Source organism: Emydura macquarii, unplaced genomic scaffold (assembly GCF_026122565.2).
Source record: "Emydura macquarii macquarii isolate MOO-44397 ecotype Brisbane River unplaced genomic scaffold, CSIRO-AGI_Emac_v2 contig_67, whole genome shotgun sequence".
Lineage (NCBI taxonomy): Eukaryota > Metazoa > Chordata > Testudines > Chelidae > Emydura > Emydura macquarii.
This window is the reverse complement of record NW_027130204.1, coordinates 7,518,509-7,537,823: the sequence shown is the minus strand read 5'-3', so window position 1 is coordinate 7,537,823 and position 19,315 is coordinate 7,518,509. Positions and strand designations below refer to the sequence as shown.

Genomic DNA, 19,315 nt, shown 5'->3' with positions numbered 1-19,315 from the left:
ACCTTATAAAAATATAATAAGTATGCCTAGTTAGTAATGGTATAACACAATTGCCATCTGTGTTTGGCTCCCTCTTCCAGCAAAATATGAAGCTATTTGAATCCTAGGTTAGTGCCCTAGTTGTAAATAGTTGATATTTTCCCCTAAGAAATTTGAGGAATTGAAATAAAAGAATCTCATTTCCTTTCTTGAGAGACTCCTAGACTTCATTAGAAATGTATGCAACTGATAAGGTCCCTTTCATAGCATAGGATGTTGCCTCGTTTAACATGGATTCTCTCAAATCGTGTCTATTTGAAATAGTCTCTCTTCCTCTTCAGACACTTTACTGAAGTAAATATTAGCCTATAGTTTCCTCTTCTGGCCCCTTTCAAATAGTGAACAGTAACTTCTGCATCTTTTTTTTTTTCCCCCTCCCCCAAGTAATTCTTCTGTTGTATGAGTCCATAAGCCCAGAATTCCATGCAAGATCCAAGACCTTTTTGTTCCCTTGGGGCATTTAAGGCAGCAGTTGCTTGCTAGACAGGAAATCTCATGGTCTTGCCTTGTCTGTCAAGACATGACAGATATAAGAGACTTGCATCTCTAACATCTTGACACGTATTTAACTAAACAATGAGAATAACCCCCAGCATTTCAAACTATGAAAGCCAAGGAAAATCCAGTCAAGTGTTTCATGACATGAGCTGATCACCTGTGGGCATCACATGTTTTGTTGTGATATACAACACTGCGCAGCTTCTGGGTGTCTAAGGGTGGGGTAAGGAACTTTCATATTTGTGACTTTGCCCAGAGTACAGTCTGGTCTGTTGAAGAGCTGTGTCCCCTCTGTTCCCAGCCTGGGGTGCCTTTTACCCTGCTTCACTGAGAGAGCAACCACTCCTGGTCTGCTCTCACACAGCCTTAAGCATGTAAATCAAATACAGCTAAACTATGAGTGCTATTGCGAGCCACTCTTGAATTGCACTGCAAAGCAACACTAGCAAATTCCCAGTCCCAGACTTTCCCCCAGAAATGTGCATTTTGTACTGCCCAGCCCTCTTCTGGACAACACAGCTTTATATGAACTTCATCATTTTATTATTAGAAAATGATATGCACAAATCCTGTTATCCCAAATGGAGTTTCCCAAACACACTGGTTTCATATAAAACAAGTTTTATACAGAAAGATAGATTTTAAGTGATTAAGTAATGAGGCATAAGTCAGAATTGGTTACAAAGAAATAAAATATAAGAATACAACTAATACCTAACTTAACAAGCTAAGTGAATTCAAAGCAAAAGGTCTCTCTCAGCACATGTTCTATCAGTCCTACTGGCTGAATCTCATTCAGACATGATTCCTCCCCTCAGTCCAGAGCTTGTTCCTCTGGTGTTGTGATTACCGTAGGCAAAGAGAAAGGGAGGAATGACTTGGGGTGTCTGTTCACCATTCTTTATGCTGTTGTCTTTTCTTTGAGAATCATCCCCAGCGGGGGCTCAGGAGACAATCTTTGGGGACAGGAACCTCTAGCTGTTTCTTTGCCAAGATGTAAATTTCTTGCTCACACCCTTTTTCCTGCCAAATGGCCACTTAATCAGACACTGATCTATTTGATTTTGTTGACGCCTGGCTGAGGTGTCAGTTTGCCTTTTGTCTCTGAGAAACTGGTTTGTGACTGATCTTAGATTCCACTGTATATTACTAACTTTACATACAATGTTGCCACACATATTTTAGCAAATTGAGTTTTCAAATGGTAAATCACAAGGCATACTTTGTACAGAATTTATCATAGGCTTGTAAAGGGGTGAATACAGGGTGACAAACTGTCAATATTTTCAAACATATATTGGCCACTGCTAGTGACAGGATGGCAGTTTAGACACAGCAGTATTCAATGTAGCAAATCCTGTGATTAAGCAAAAATCAGTTGGGTTGGGACCTGAACAATTGTTTGTAATAGCTGACATAGCTCAGCCAGCCTTCTGTGACATACGTAAGGAGAATGACACTTTCTGTTCAATGCATAGCTGGGTGCTAGATAAAGTGATATATGCATCATTGTATATGATGCATTTATGTCCTCTTACTGCACATTGTCTTGTATTTGGTAAGCTATTCACAGTATGCTATATCATGTCTCTCTCTCACTACTTTTCCAGGTTCGACAGTCTTTGCAGAAATTCAAGGCGTCATTGATTCCTGCATTAAGTTGTCAGGAATGCCAGATCTTTCTCTCTCTTTCATGGTAAACTAGCAATGCAATCAGCCATCCAGCTGTAACTGTTTGTGTTGTATTTCTAGCAGATTATGCAGAAATGATTGAAATGGTGCCATCAACCCATAATACACAGAGAAAAGACTCCAGCTGCTTCATGAATGAGCAGAATGCTCTTTATGTAGTCTTCAACCCTGTTACACGTTTTAAAATAGTGCATGAAATTTTGCATGACTGTCGCTGTTGTTAGGGTGGCTGCACGATTCAATAATTGGTAATGGGGATGTAAAGCCTTTTGTCTCTAGATCAGGAATAACCGAAAGCTGCCATTATCTGATTGTGGTTCAGTGGCCTAACGACAGGTGACCACATCAAAATCAGCACTCCTCACTTGGCTTCCTGGTGGGCAGCCTCTCCACAAAGGGCAAAATAGTGAATGCACATGAAGACTAAATTGGCTTCTCTCCCTTAAAGCCAATTCCTACAAGTCACAGCTGAGGCACCGTGATGGGATAGTGAGGGGAAACTGGCATTTCTACTGTCTGGCTGTACCTGGTCTGCTGCTATCCTAGTCAGGACTGTCAATCTGGCACCTCTAGCAGCAAAGCTAGGTGGAGGATTGTGAGGAAGGAATAAGCCAAACTGATACCAAACCCTCAACAGAAGTGAGAGAAGCTTACATGTGTCTCGCTTTCTGCAGAACCCGAGGCTTCTGGATGATGTCAGCTTCCATCCCTGTATTCGGTTCAAGCGATGGGAGTCTGAAAGAGTTCTGTCATTTATTCCTCCAGATGGAAACTTCAGATTGATATCCTACCGTGTGAGCTCCCAGAAGTAAGTTTGTGTTAGTTATCCAATCTTCACGTGGGACTTCTCTGTACAGTGCATTAATCTGCATGAGAGGGCAGTAAATTCTAGTGCACACTATAATTATTGCACACTAAATGGCCTGTACAGACCATGCTGGCGTGCACTTACATTTTCAAACAGGATTTATTAACATGCCCCAGGAAACTTTTTAGTATGCCACTAGCAGGGTCTATATGGGCCATTTAGTGCACACTGGAATCCACACCCTAGTCACATGGACTAATGCACCCTGTAGACAAACGCTGGAATAATATGAATGTTGCCATTTGTTCTGACTTATGATTTAATCACTGGAATTCTCATTATTGCTAAAATGCATGTTCTTGGGTAGCTGTCTCAGATTTATTTAATCTGATGCTCTGAGCCCACTTTTTCTAACCCCCCAAAAAACCAAACCTCACCTTCTTGGCAGAGATGCTGATCTCATCTCAGCCGTGATTGTTCAGCTGGGCAGATCACTAGCTTCTAACGGAACATTTCACTTCAGATGTTTCTATTGCTTGAAACCGCTCTGTAATGTAATTAAGACACTCTCTCTCTGTAGTCCATTGATCTTCACTGGTTTAACACCCCCCCCCCCAAACTGCAAATATCTTCAAGCTCAGTTTCATTTTAACATAGGCAAAAATTTCTCCAGATTGCCTTTAAGTACCTTTTTGTATTGATAGTTAAACTGTTCACCGATAGAACTTGCTACTATAGAGTATTATTGCCTTATGAACCCCTAACTTAAGGACTTTGATTTTTGTCCCATTTTGGATTTTTTTTAGGATCGATATAAGAGATCCTTGTAAACTACTTTATTTTCACTAATTTATCTGCAGTCTTATTTTCTGCTGAGTGCATTTAACTCCCAGTTTCTATCTTTAGCTTGGTAGCAATTCCTGTGTATGTGAAACACCTCATCAGTTTTAAGGAGAACTCTTCAGGGAGGTTTGATGTTACAATTGGACCTAAACAGAATATGGGGAAGACAGTGGAAGGAGTCATTGTGACAGTTCATATGCCAAAAGCTGTACTAAACATGAACCTTACTTCCACACAAGGCAGCTATACATTTGATCCTGTCATTAAAGTAAGTCTTGTGGTTTTTATTTGTCATTAAATCCACTGCAGACAAAATTAAAGAAACGAAGAGAACTTCACATCCTAGAACACTGTGTACCCTAGCAACAATCTAAACATAACCATTCAGCATAGTTTTATGATGAACTAAAAAGCTTACGTTTTTTTTTCTTGTAAGTTTTTTAAAGGGCCATAGTGATCTTTGAGTTGTTTCCAGAACCCTAAAAAGGACCACAGCAACCCTCTTTCTCACTTTTTGTCTGATGCACGTAACAGCATTTTGTCAATTTCATTTATGGTGCATGCCCTGATATTTACTTGTAACTGCTGCAGCAGAACTTTAAACTCAGACAGCAAGTAGCAGGCAGGTATAAGCTGTAACAGACACAAGAGCCAGCAAGTAGAAGAATGGGGATGGATTTGGCCATGTTTGCTGTTGATCTCATGTCTGCCCAAAAAACCCTTCTAAGAAAACAGGGAGCAGAATGGAAAACAATTGATATATAACTTTGCTTCTCTGAATATATTGTTCCAACACAATTCTCACTTCTGCCATTTGCATGCAGAAGAAAAAACTGATGAGTCTTCCAGCTGTCTCGGAACTGCAGTACCCTTCTCTTCCTTCTCTCTCTTGCAAAAGAGCCATTGTCTCTAACCCAATTGTCTCTTAGCCAGATACCTGCCAGCTTTCTGCTGCTTCCCCTCCTAACTCATGTGCTTTGTTGACTTGTCCGAGTTATTGATCAGGAATCATTGCTAAGGAAGTGGGTCCTGTTCAGGGTTCCTGATGCCTGGTCATTGCTGTTAGCTGGCAGCAGAAAGGCAGGTCCACTTTGGACTCAACCCAGGCAAGGAGCCTGACCAGACTTGGTGTCCAGCTGCCAGAATTCTTGTAACTGCCCTGCCCAGCTCACAAACTAGCAGCTTGATATTGATTGGACTTAATTCTTGCTAAAATCCACTCACCACTATTTTTTTTTTCCAGGTGTTAACTTGGGATGTTGGCAAAATTACCCCTCAAAAGCTACCAAATCTTAAGGGCATAGTGAATCTACAGTCTGGAGCCCCCAAGCCAGAGGAGAATCCCAGCCTAAATATTCAGTTTAAAATACAGCAACTAACTATTTCAGGTGAGATGGTTGCATTAACCAGAGCTAATACCTTTGGAGGAGATGGGGCAACTGTAGGAAAAGAGGTCTCCTATTGTTGAATTGAAACTGCTGAACTAGAGGATCTGCAGAGATCAGTTCAAACGGAAGTATTAGTTACCTTGAAACACTAACAGTTTCATGTAGAAGATAGTGAAATCTTGATTATTTGGGACATTTTTCATGGCCTTCCTACAGCAAAATAATGGGCATTTTGTTCTTTGACTACTGTAGGCCTACCACAGGAAAAACCCATCCTGATCATCAGTGAAACAATTATTTTGGGAAACTATTTTCCTCCTGATGTTCAGAATCATAGAAAGCTCTTAACTGTCTCCCCCAGCTCCAAAATAACTAGTTTCAGAGTATGAAATTAAACCTGAAATAGTGTTAATACAACCATGGATTTGAGAGATTATGCCTAAAGGCCCCAATCCTGCAAACATGTGAATACCACTGAAATCATAAGGTCCTGATCCTTCAAACGCTTGCTTAACAGTTAACCTTAACTCAGACACACATTCTATGTAATGGATTATACACTTGTAGAAAATACTCTTTACAACCTAATGAGGTGGGAGCAAGAATCACTAAGGGCAATGGATTAGCAAGGGCAGAAGGCAGTGTTAGTGCAAGCAAGGTTGCTGTTGGGCTCTTCTGCGTTGGGGTCAGGTGTGGCAAATAACCACACCGAGAGATTCACTGAAACGCTGCTCATTTTGTGCTGTCCTCTCCAGAGGACTTTCTAGACTCCACACAGCAGACCCAACAGCTTATTGGCTAGAATTTGATGCCAGCTGAAGTCCCTTTGATAGATACATCTGTTTTCTATTTTGAACTTTTTTCCTTTTCTATTGTACCTGTACTAATGTGTATTTTGACAGTATGCTGTATAGGTGCCTACAAAAATAACTAGAGACTTGAACAAATCAGGATTAATTACCTCAGTTTTAAGGAAAGATTCTCAAAAAGGTGTGATTAACTTCAGCTAGCAGACAAAGGTATAGCAAGAATCCCTAAAATTACCCAGATTGGAAATAAGTGCAAACGAATAACCATGAGGGTAACTAACCATAGCTGGAGTTGAACAAGGGTTACAATAGCTTTCAGTCACTTGAAAACTTTCAGTGACTGGCTATCTTTGTAAAAGTTCTGCTAGAGTCCAGCCAACCATTTGGCACGGTTGGAATAAGCATGTGTGATGCAGCAGGTAGGATGAGATCAGTGATCCTCTCTCTTGTGTATGCCAGAAACACTCCCACTTAGTAATATAGAAAAGGCAGAGTGGTCACAATGCCAGGTTGAGAACCCCTAGCCTACCTAGAGGGTTACAGTCATCTCTTCTGTCACTAAAATCTATCAACAGAGAGGTTAGAGAAACAAGTTCAACTTTACCAGGAGTGCTTGCTAGCTGAAGAAGTAAACTCTTCTGCAGACTTCAAGGGGAGGGAGTGTAAAAATGTAAAAGGCTCTGCCTTTTTAACTCTTGCTCTTCATTTCCCCCTTTCTGTAGGATTGAAAGTAAATCGCCTTGACATGTATGGAGAGAAATATAAGCCTTTTAAAGGTGTCAAGTACATCACAAAAGCAGGAAAATTCCAAGTCAGGACATGAGAAGATGCTCTATTTACTAGAGTGAGGTGGTTTGGTTTTTTTTTTTTTTTTTTTTTTTAAAGATTTGGAAATTGCAACCGCTTAGTAACTTGTTGGTATTAGGTGCCAGTTGAGTAATAACACACTGATTAGTATGGGATCAAAACATTTCTGTTCACAGCAGCTATTCAAATGAAAATGTAGTCTAAGAAAAAACATTAAACATGACTTTAACCTAGGTTTTTTTTTTCCTAACACAATTTCACACTTAATAAATCCTTTTGAGTACGAATTGTTTCAGGATTGGGTGGTTCACAAAGCCATTAATGACACACTGCCAAAAAGATACCAAAGCCCAAGATTGCAGGTGGCTAAGCACATTGACAAAGGCCATGCAACCCAGCAAGACCCTCTTGTGGCAGGCCTTACTGGTGCAGGGGTGAGAGAACACTGCACTATTCTCAGAGCCTGCCACAAGTTACATTCCACAGTGCAGCATGGCATCACCTCAGAATGAGAAGGGGTAGGCTTCTAGGTGCACATGGGACATGTCATTTGTCACTCACCTAGAGAGCCTTTCTGATGAAGAGAAATGTTTACAGGATACTGCCTTAGGAAGTGTTTGTTTGCCTTACTCAGCTTTCAGTTGTTCCATCAGCAGCTGAGCTGATAAAATAACCTTCTGCATGCAAACCTGGAAGTGATTGTTGCTTCAGAACTCCATTTTCCACATCTCAACTTACTTTGTACTTTTTTATGAATTAAGTAAGAGACTCTGTGATGTAAAGCCTTAGCTTTGTTTTAGAGGTGCTTCCTCTTTGAAGCGAATCCCTCCAGACTTGTGTGCCATGTGTATCTCTTAAGTAGCAGAGTAGAAAATGTCAAATCTATTTCAAGGTTGTATGCTTTATCATGATTGATTAAAATAAAAGGGAACTCTACTGCCAATATATCCACTTGTAAAAATGTCAGTACTTTCACTCTTTGCACGACAGATAATAGCTATCTATGTCAGTGTCCTCTGCATGTATTAACTTGTCTTAAAACTTTCTTGTCTTAAGGCTTTCAGATAACTCATACCAACTCAGAACCCCATATAATTGATAGTAAGGATTCTATCTTTCTATGCTGAATGTACAGAAATTGTTAGGGTACCTATTTAAGCACATTGGAGGTGCATAACTGTAACTCAGACAATTATTTTATAAATCTTGTGGAAGATAACTAACCCTCCAAACTGATTTCTATTGTGCCGACTATTCATTCTGCCAGTTAAAGATATTTTTACTATTCAATTCCTGTAAATATTCAGAAAAGGACATTTATACAAATGCATTTATTTTGTTTTAACAGAACAAAAAGAAAAGGTTGAAACTATTAGAATATACAACAAATTTTGGTTTATAAACAAAGTATTAGTGGTAAAACCAACATTCACGGTCTTTTTAAATTTTTGCTTCATTTTAGGTCTGAAGACCACTCGTGTTCAAAAAAGCACAAATTGCATAAGGTGTACAGTATTTCAGCTCCTACAAAAGTTAAAGAACTTATATAGCAAACATTCTGAAGAAACATCACAGGCAAACATGATTCATAACTTTCCCAAACATTCCTTAATAAAACAAAGTGATCTTTGGCATAAACAATCATGTATTAAAGGCATTAGTAATATTGCATTAATAGCAGTCAAGCAACTAAACCGTGATGCTAAAAGTTTCATAAGGTGTGTCTACATAGCAACTAGAGACCCACAGCTGGCCCTTGCCCACTCATAGGGGCAGAGCCTGGGCACCAGTTTGAGCCCCAGTGTCTACACAGCAACAAAATGGCCCTGCAGCCCAAGCCCCACCCACCAGAATTGGCTGGCTTGGCCACGCGCAGGGGTCCAGTTACTATCTAGACCTATCCATAGAAAAGCCTGAACTATTTTTAAAGCAAATACAGGAAGACTAGTCAGAAGACGCTCAAGAGTCTTCTCCTATTCAGTGTTGTTTACTATTAAACAGAAATCACTACATTACAATAGTGTTAAGGGTCTGATAGAAACCAACCAAGGGAAGACATTCTGGTTAAGGCTCTGACTCCCTCCTTCATCCTTCCTGTTGTGGGTAATTAAATTGCAGGAGTCTGAAAAAATATCCTACGTACCTACACTGTGTTTTGCAATATCAGGACTCCAGGAGTGAATTAAGGATGAACAAGTGCTTTCTTTTGCTAAAGTCAGTTTGAGGCAGATTATAATAATGTAGTTTAAATATATAATTTCCCTTTTAGGTAACCAAACAGAAGAGAAAAAACAGTAAGTGTACAGTAACTGTAGTCTGACACTATTACACAGCCCAACTTTTCTGTTACTGGTACGTGATCATTGTGTGAATCCTTAGCAAAGGGGAAACGCCACAGCCACTGTGATGTCAATGATGGGATAGGCAAGTTAGCAAATGACTTTTGCACCCAGTGGCCTTTTCTAAGATGTTCTCACCTAATTGTTTTTCATTTTAAATGCCAAAAAACATTATGGAAAAGCTACCATAAGCATGTTAAAAACAAAGGTATGTAGAATTATGGAAATACAAAAGCCATCCCAAGTCTCTTAACAGGGTTGGGGGAAAAATTTAACATCTAATTCAGTTAATTGCTACTAAGCCTTGGATGTCTAGATAGAATTTCAGTCTAGAAATAATTTTCATGGCTCATTAAAAGTTAGCTGAACAGCCAACAGACTCAATAAATCAAGTGCCTCTACTTTTCCCCCACGCTGAGGTTGGAGAATGCCTTCACAGGGCTATTCCATCATTAGAATCCAGGGCAGTGAGGCACAAGTAGCATTAAAGAGTATAATTTTCCTCTAAAATAACAGTGAAGAAAGTGTGCAATGGCTGCCTGTGCATGTGCATGCTGTCAAGGGACAAGAGTTGGAGCTTGACTGTGTTCTATTTGAGTATTTTGTTCATACCAAGAGTAGTTTTGAACATGACTGACTGACACATGCAGCTAACTCAGTGGAGTCTGTTTTTAGCTCAGTATTCCTCCAAACTTTCATGGGGGATGGGGGGAGTTCAATGCTTTTCTAAGGCCTCTGAAACTTGTCAAGCTGTCACTCTTTGTTACAAACATCCATAGTCAACCCTTTCAATACAGCACGAAAATTCAGATTCTGGAATGACTCCTGGTGGCAATGGGAAGTAAATGAAGACAGAGTTTTTGTTAACCTAGGATATCACTGCCAGGCAAAGTAACAGCAGCATAAGAGACTATTTTAGCAATGGGTTTCCCCCTCGCTCCACCCTACAACGAGGGTCACTTCTGGTGTACATGAATTTTATTACACACACCTTGTAACACTTTTTAAACACTAGCTTGTAACACTAGCTGAAAACTTACTGAAAAGGTGAACTGTTTTTAGTTGTCGCTGATTGTCTCCCCCAAAACAGCTAAGTAACACAGTTAATGTTCCAGACCTCCAATTCAAGCTTAAGTAAAGTCCATGTATCATACCACATGGAAACTACTATAATATACAGTGCATGAATGAGAAGTATGTCTCTGGGATTACAGAATTCATTAAAAGAATTTTCAAAAGCAAAAAATAAAAATGGAAGCAATTGTGAGATGGATACCAAATGCTTTCCGAAGACCTCAAATGCATATTTTTATAATTAATGCCCTTAGAATGGGACATTAGCATAAGCTAATTTTAAGCTTGTGTACAGCTTTTGCTGTTAAAAAAAATTCTCTTCTGCTTCAAAAAGGCATTTTACATTACAGAAGATAAACAACTGTCAAAATAAGGTTATTGATACCAAGGAGTCTTTCTAACCCAGCGAAGGGTGAATCCAGCATCTGTTCTAATCTTAATAGATGCTGCTTCCGCTTCTCTCACAGTCTCCTTTACAGACTGCATAAGGTTCTGGGCATTGTGAACCAACATCTCAGTAGCCTGTAGAGAAAGGAAAGGTGTTAGTCTTTCAAGTTCTTAAAATAACATCTAGTGGTAGAACAGTGTTCACATTCAGATGAGCAACTATTCAACACAGAAGCATAAAATCCCACCCTGCCTGGAGACTCACAACAGGAACACGTTACATTATTCTTCCTCATGTTTGTTTCATGATAGAGTCAAATGTAAAAAATTGCCAGTTCCAAAATTTGGAAGGCTTCTCCCTCCATGCAGCAAGTGATTCTCTGATTCACAAGGTGAGGTTACTCACCTTGTACCCTAACTGGAGCTCTCCAAGATGTGTCACCCTGGGGCTGCTCCACTGCAGCTGTGCCTGGGCCTTGCACCTTTGACCGGAGATTTTTGGTAGCGGTGCCAGTTCAGCCTGGCATGGGCCCCTCATATCCTTGTGCCTCGCAACAAGGTTACATGGGGCTGCGTGGGCACACTGCCCTCTGTTCCTTCTCCACCACCAAATCCCACGAGGGAGACTCTGAAGCAGAGGAAAAGGAGGGCGGTAGTAGAGCACTCCCAGGGATACACATCTTGAAGAACTCCAGTTACTGCACAAGATGAGGAACCTCTTCTTCAAGTAGTCTCCCTGTGAGCACTCAGCTTGTGATGGCTCCCAAGCAGCATCCCCGTTAAGGAGGTGGGAGGTTCAGACCAGAGTCCAATACAGAAGAAAACTGCACTGCCTACAGTAGCATCTGATCTGGCTGCAGGCACTGTGGCAATAATGTTTAGAGAACACATGAACAAAGGACCAAGTGGCCCTTCTACAGATCTCTGCAATTGGTACACCCTTAAGTAAGGCTATAGATGTAGATTGTGCTCTTGTGGAATGTGCCATCACCCTCGAAGGGGGCTGAACAAATTTTAACACATCCAGAGATCCACTTAGAAAACATTTCTTTTGAAGCTGCCAAACCCTTGCTTTGGTCTGCAGTGCATACAAATAGTCAAGGGGGTCTCCTTAGTGTTTTGGAGTTGGGTAAGAAAATAGAAACTCTGATTGCGTGGAAGGGACATATGTTTTATCCGCCCTCTTGCAGGTAGGCACTGTGGTTTGCCAGTCAGTCAGTCTCAGCGGACTCAATAAGAGTTCACTGACCGGAATGGCCATTGTCATAGATGTCAAAGTTTGCAATATATCTAAAAGTTTATGATGGGACACCTGAACCACGTCACAGAAAGTCTGTAGCATGCCCACAAGTTCTTGAAATTGCTTCAAGTCATCTGCCATAGAAGATGACAGAAGCATCCCAGCTTCATCAGGTGATGAGAAGGAAATATTGTTAAGAGGAGTCACCTCCTTATCCACTCTTCTTCCTGCTCCTCCCGGTCTCTTCCTCTGGCATAGATGGTGATATAGGAGGTTGAGGAGACTGGGTCCCTTTTTCTGCTCCCTCCTGTGCTGTGGCAATTTCGTTGTAAATTGTTGAGCACAGAATGCCCCACAGCACTCAATAAGACCATGGAGGAGGGCCAAATGGCCTAGGTGGGGGCATCCACAGGTATTCCTGCCATGTGGGTGTCACTTGAGGTCTATGCTGCATCATGTCATTGCAGGAGGGACAGTGATGTCCCCTAGAATAGATAGGGGAACCCTGCACTGGTATTTGAGAGTCTGAAAAATCCTCTTCCACATATTCCAATTGGGGAAAAGTTGAGGAGAGGGCAATGGCATAGCTGTTTGGCTTGCAAAGATGATGAGGGCAAGTATCGTACTCTAAGTGATATAGGAGTTGGTGACCAAGAGACTCTTGATGCTGACAAACCCCCTGTGCTCATTAACAGAGGAGGAGACTGGCTCCCAAGGTACTAGCAGGTCTTTAGAGTACCTAAATTCTTGCAGTACTGATGGTATCAAAGATAGGATTGAGCAAGCCCTTGTAGATGACAGCTTTAGTACAGATGCAGCTGATACCAAACATGTGGCACAGGAGTGAGTCAACTCAGATGCCACTGGGACCACAGGTAGCTGAGTGGTCTTTGGTACTGCTGACTTTCATGCTATTGGTACCCAGGGCTGCTCAGGCTTAGAACTTTTTTCACCAGCGTCTCTGCAGCTCTGGGTACGGATAATTGAACTGAGTCGGCCTTAGACGACTGACTCCTCTTCGTCTTTGTGGTACCAGCATCACTCGGAGCCTGCATGGAGCGCCACTTGGGATCCCGGGTCTTCATAGTCATCTGCCTTGATGACAGAGATTTTCTTGGAGATTTACTCACCACCTCCTGCTTAGAGGCAGATGTTGAGGCTACCTCTAGAGAGGACTTCTGTACTGTATACATACTCTATGCTGCCTCTCTAGAGGAGACCTACCTCTCTAGGGTCTCCGGTGACAGATCTTGATGTGGATGGGCACTAACAGTACTGGAGGTCTACGTACATAGGGGGTCTCCACTCCTGCATCCGAAGCGGATTGTAAAGCCTGCTCCACCAGGGGGAGTTTGAACTTGATTTCCTTGTTTTTTGGGGATTTCCCCTTGAAGGAAGTGCAGATCTTGCACTTCCTGGTGATATGTCTATCTCCCAAACAGCAGAGGCATTGAGTGTGTCAGTTATTGATGGGAATCGCCTCATGAAAGGAGAGACACCTTTTGAATCCCAGGGAGTCTGGCATTCCTGCGTAATATAACAAAAAGTGACCCCTAGAAAGGGAAAAGCTCTTAGTGACTACCTAATTATATTTAGCAATAAAATGTTGGGGTTAGTTAGTTAGTTAAAGGGGAAAAAAAAAAAGGGAATGGTTCCAACAACTATGCACACTCTACAGTAACTAACTAACTATAGAATACTATGGCAAACGGGCACATAGTGGACTCTGTCTCTGGCCAAAGGCGGTTGAGAAGGAACAGATGGCAGTTCGGGCACACAGTCCACATAGCTTTGGCACAGGGCACGAGGACGTGTAGGCTGCATGCACAGGCCAAATAGGCATTGGTACCATAAAGCTCTGATCAAAGACACAGGCGGACCTGAAGAGGAGCACACACAGGGACACTACTTGAAGAACAGCACTGACTCCCATTCCTCACAGCCGACTTTTTGAAAAGCCAAGTGAAAGCTCATGTCCGAACACAAGCTAGATAGTTCACTATTCCTAACTTGTCCATCTACCAGAGTGAGTTTTTGGAGAACCTATAAGAGTTCTACACAAAAAATTTAACTAAGTATACACAGAGCCAATGAAAGTAGCTGCAAGGTGAAGTTTCACAAAACAAACGATGAAGTTGCTGGTTAATGAAGCAGGAAGAGCTGAAAATGAAGTGTTTAAAATCAGTGGTTCTCAACCAAGGCCATGTGTACCTCTGGATGCATCACTCATCTAGATATTTGCCTAAATTTTACAACAGGCTACTTAAAAACCGCTAGTGAAGTCAGTACAAACTAAAATTCCATTCACACGACTGCTCTATATACTGTACACTGAAATGTCAGTACAGTATTTATATTCCAATTGGTTTGTTTTATAATTGTATGGTAAAAATGAGAAAGTATGCAAGTTTTCAGTAATAGTGAGCTGTGACACTTATGTCAGATTGTGTAACAAGTACTTTTTAAATGAGGTGAAACTCAGGGGTATGCAAGAATAATCTGACCCCTGAAAAAGGTACAGTCGTCTGGAAAGGTTGAGAGTCACTGTTTTAAATGACTGGCCAGTTTAGTTACAATATTCTTAAACTAGTATTAATTGTTAGCCACCAGAGGGCACCAGTGAACAGTCTCCTGTGCCAAAAAACCCAACTCTTATCCTTTTGTTTTGGAGTGTGGATTGTTTTGAAGAAAGAGGCAATGTCAGGTTGATAACCTGTTTGATATCACTTAAGAGCTGAAGCAAATTAAATCTTCTCAATGAGACAGAGGAATGCCCTATTGGTAACTGCAAAATGTATATCAAGAAATATTAAAATTAACACCTTTACTGGATGCGGGTCAAATTTACTAACTAACTCTTAGTATCTTGGGCACATCTGATTATATACAGGACCCACACCTGCCCTCATAAGTTATGATCAGGAATTTACATTATAATCAATTCTGCAGCTCTTACCTGTTCTGACTCCTCATCACTGATGTTAGTCCTGCCCAACATGGTAGCTTTAACAGTGGAGAGGATTTTGAGTTGCGTACTGATGGTTGGGATTCGCTCACAGACCTAAGAAGTCAGGAAGGTGCACCGTTTTAGTTTTTAACTTGAACCAAACCGACATCCCCTTTTTAAAGTATAACCCTAAGTTTTTGCCTCACACTACACAGTTTCTCTTTACTGATAGCTCAGGTACAAGCATACATTGTACAGGCAAACAATGCCACCGAGGACATGTCTACATGCACACTTACTGCATGGCAAGCTAGGTTGGAAATCCGCAGCACTGCAGCATGCTATGCACTAACCATTCGGACCCTGCTTCCGCACACTAAAAGTTCCCTAGAGTGCACTGATGTAGTGTGGTTTGAAACCACATTATGTCAAAGTGTACGCGGGAGCTTTCAGTGATCAGCAGCAGGAACCAGATGGACAGTTAGTACACAGCACACTGGAGCACTATAGATTTACATCCCACTTTGCTGCACCCTATGTTCATGTAGACATGACCTAAGGGACTGCAACTTAATTCCCATTCTCTCCTGCTAAGCTTGGGTGACCATTTTAGCAATGTAGAACTTCACTACAGCAGAATTCACTTTTCCTTTGCCACAAATATTCCTTCAAAGGTCTGTTTCATCAGCAATAGAGGATAGGATTTGGGGCTGTATTGGTTTATACTATTGCAATATCCTATGATTTGATACGGGTGACTATATGGACGTCCAAGGTGATAGATTCCAGAAGGGTAGCCATATTAGTCTGTATACAGCAAAAACAACAAGAGTCCTGTAACACCATAAAGACTAACAAATTTCTGTAGGCATAAGCTTTCATGGGCTACAACCCACTTCATCAGATGCATGAAGTGGAAATCACAGATAGGAAGTATATATATACATCCAAGGGTAAGAAACAACAATGGGGAGAGCAAGGTGATAGACATTGCTAGACTTGTCTCGACATTCAGTTATTTTCAAAGTCTCTCTACTGGACACTGACATGTCTTCTCCCATCGGAATAAAAGGGCCTGATCTTGTAAGTGGGAGGTTGAAAAAATTCAATATTTCAAACGCTTGGGCCTTAAGACTCACAAAAGCTGGAATAGGGAGCCAAGGGGATTCACAGATGACTCAGCCAAAAATAAACAGACTCTCCAGCCTTGAGCCATAACTAAGGAGCAGGACAGAGGAAGAGAAGTGGTTTATGTGCATTATTTTAAAGTTAGCTCAGGTTATTACCTGCAAGAGGTTTGTTCTAATGCGCTTGTCGGTGCACTGCTTTGCCACCTCTTTGGCCAATCGAGTCACTTCATCTGACGCTTTAGCGATATCCTTCGCACACTGAATAAGGGCACGCTTGTTTCCACTGCCACCTCTCACCAGGCGGGACATCTCTGCCATGAGCAGGGCCATTCGCTTCGCTGCAGCAATGATATCATTACCCTGCAGGGAATAAATACAACAATGAATGTTAGACACTGCAGGGCTAAGCCAGCAGTCCCAAAAAGGTAATAGCACCACACCAGAACTGTAATCTACACTCCCTAGCAAACCCTTTCATTAAGTCAAGGAAGGAAGAAAAATTAAGTCCATTTAAAAAAAGCTTCTTCATAAGGAGTACTGAAGATTTGTACAAAGGTTTGTGAAATGCTTTCCTCTCCAACACTCAATGAAAAAGAATTTTAAAAAACTGAAATAAGAATGGTGACCAAAATGTTAGTTTGTCCATGAAGTGGAAGTGACTATTCTGCATCTGGATTTTAAGACAAAGTGTGTCGAAGTGTTAAACATTCTAGGTTTCCCCAGTAAAAGCAGCATTACTTAAAACAGAAGTGCCAATAAAAAAGGAAGTTAAACCAACAGTACCAATTCTCTGAAGTTAAATAATCTACTATGAACAGCTGAACATAAAATTTTTAATGGTATCTGAAACTAAGTCATGAAAGTCTGTCAACTACAGTACCACTTTATAGTATCCATAGAAGACAATGGGAAAGGAATTTATAACATACATAAGATATGCCACTTAAGTGGACATTTTAAAGTGGAAACCATTTGTTAAAATATTTTTCCTTCCAAATATCTATCTTTGCTAGTTTTTTCATGAATACCAATATATGTATCTGATTTTTAACCGAAGAGGAGCTCCAATAGATGACCTTTTAATGTTTAAACAACTCTTCTCCTCGAGATGTTATTTTAAAGGGGAGTTTATTTTTCAAGTGAAATTATAGTAAAATACTTGAGAAATATTTGTCACTGAAGCAAAAATTATTTTGTCCTCAGTTCCAAAGTCAATACCAACTGCAAGAGAAGTCAGATCATTGTGATGAACTGTTAGTATATTCTGTCTCACTTTTATAATAAATTCTAGACACATGAAGTATTCACATATGTGGATGAAGTGAAGCATGGGAATTGAATGAGAACAAAAATACAACTCCCTATGTACAATTCTCTTTTGAGAATAAAGGTGTTCATCCTAGAGTTAGTAATGTGAAGAAATTCAGTCACAAAAAGAACACACTGAAAACCTGATTCAGTGAATTTGTTTCTTATGCCCATAGACACACCCTCCAAGGTTTGGTGCTATTAAATTTAAAGATATCCCAAATATCTCATTACAGGTTGCACAGATGTGAGATCATATAAAATGATTTACTTGTTATCATAAACTGAAACAGTTTGCTAATCCACCATGCCATTTCTAATCCACTCAAGAAAGTAGTGACAGAACACAATTTTTCAATTCATTCATAAAGAGGGATAAAGTAGTTAGGAATATTCAATAACATCATTTATGAAACCCTATAATTGTCCAGCACCATAATCTGAAAAGGACAGGAATTTTTTTGAAAACCCTTTATTAAAAAAGAATAATTGACCACTTATGCGCACGCGCAGACAGACACACACAGACACTCTCTCTCTCCATCACTGGAGAGCAACAACCTTATATAACTTAAGCATGCCGGCTCCACAATTAAATAAGTGACCAGCCCTTGCAAAAACTTTTGTACTTGTGAATGTCTGCACTGCAGCTTAGCTCTCCATTGGTACCATATAAACAGTTTGAGCTCAGCCACTAATGCATTCAGTGCAGCTTCTTTAAGAAGAGTTCTCTCATCCCAGTCAGCATTTGCAATACAGCCAAGTGCAAGTCAGATGACAATCTTCCTTGGTAACATTGCCATACAAAGCCATTCCTTGTCATACAGATTTTAGTTGAAGCCATCAATAGAGGCAAAGCATAATAGACATGTTAAATGACTTCTTGAATGATGTATGTTCTGTTATTATCTGGAAGTCATTGAGAAACCAACAATAGTGTGACAGGTGATCAGAAAAACTCCTTTTACAATTTTGAATACTGCCATACACAGAAAGACAAGCAGATGCAATCAAAGGGAAAGGAAGCTTTTTTATACTAAAAAGTGACACCCCCCCAAAAAAAAAAAATCAAGCTGAAATTTGGCATTGACAGTCCTCCCAAACATGTGAAGCCACTCTCAATCCTTAAAACGAAGTGCAGACAAACGTTTATTCACTCAGATTCAGGGGACCCAGCAAGTATCAAGAGTGATGCAAATGTGCCAACGTTCCAAATGGCTGGATGCACACAGATCAGTTGCCAGTGGGAAACTGAGGAGTACCTTACTAGACCACTTGGTTGCTTCCTGATGCAGAGACTGAGCAGCGGCCAGAATGGGCTGGTTAACGGGCTGACTGGTTGGCATTAACAGCAGCTCAGGCTCGTAATCATCTTCAGTGTCAGAGGGGAGAGTGAATTCAACATCATCTGCATCCTCCTCATCTACATCTACATCAGCCTCAGCGGCTTCATTAACCTCAGTCACTTCAGGCTTTGAAGGTGGCAGGGAGATTGGAGAAACAGGGACAGTTAGTATTAGAAGCAGGATTTGGTAAAAGAGCTGAGCTGGTTTAGTAATCAAACATCCTCTTGGTCTCTAAGGAAATGAAAGGAATCCAAGTATCAGCAGAAAGAGGGCCAAACCTTTCACCTGTGAACCAATACTATTACTAAGCAGTTAAGGAGAGAAAATGGGCATTAAAAGATGTAGAAAGAAATACTGTTCAGATGAATATAAATGATTTATCTTACGTATTTCAAGGGAATCTGAATTTGAGAACAACATTTTTCTGGCAAGACAATGGCGGTATAATGTTTAAAAAATATATATATATAAGCCAATGAGACTAGAAAAGCATGCATAGCAGGCAAGGACTTGTTACTGGTGAAGACAAACTTTGCTTGTAGATGTGGTTTCACATAAGGGTGTCTGGATGAGATAAGAATAGACTCAGGTAATGCAGCTGCCAGATACTGCTTTCTGTTCCCTTAGAGAAGGGAAGCAGAGACTTAACAAGAGCGAAGG

The 19,315-nt window shown here is 40.7% G+C and overlaps 2 protein-coding genes across 9 annotated transcripts in view; one reads left to right on the top strand and one right to left on the bottom strand.

Moving 5' to 3' along the window:
* Window positions 1-7,827, top strand: part of AP3M1 (adaptor related protein complex 3 subunit mu 1) — a 33,694-nt gene extending 25,867 nt beyond the window's left edge. For all 5 annotated transcript variants that reach the window (XM_067539209.1, XM_067539202.1, XM_067539191.1 and 2 more), the window contains 5 exons: window positions 2,148-2,233; window positions 2,904-3,037; window positions 3,944-4,148; window positions 5,124-5,268; window positions 6,800-7,827. In XM_067539209.1, the coding sequence (XP_067395310.1) occupies window positions 2,148-2,233; window positions 2,904-3,037; window positions 3,944-4,148; window positions 5,124-5,268; window positions 6,800-6,900 (671 nt within the window). In that variant the 3' untranslated portion in view covers window positions 6,901-7,827. The remainder of the gene's footprint in view (window positions 1-2,147; window positions 2,234-2,903; window positions 3,038-3,943; window positions 4,149-5,123; window positions 5,269-6,799) is intronic.
* A 369-nt stretch (window positions 7,828-8,196) lies between these two features.
* Window positions 8,197-19,315, bottom strand: part of VCL (vinculin) — a 93,228-nt gene continuing 82,109 nt past the window's right edge. For 2 of the 4 annotated variants that reach the window (XM_067539131.1, XM_067539140.1), the window contains exons 19-21: window positions 16,158-16,361; window positions 14,881-14,985; window positions 8,197-10,819 (exon numbers count right to left, since the gene is read on the bottom strand). In XM_067539131.1, the coding sequence (XP_067395232.1) occupies window positions 10,673-10,819; window positions 14,881-14,985; window positions 16,158-16,361 (456 nt within the window). In that variant the 3' untranslated portion in view covers window positions 8,197-10,672. Of the gene's footprint in view, window positions 10,820-14,880; window positions 14,986-16,157; window positions 16,362-17,705; window positions 18,782-19,315 lie in introns of those variants that run through there. The other 2 variants (XM_067539160.1, XM_067539150.1) reach the window with 2 other exon arrangements.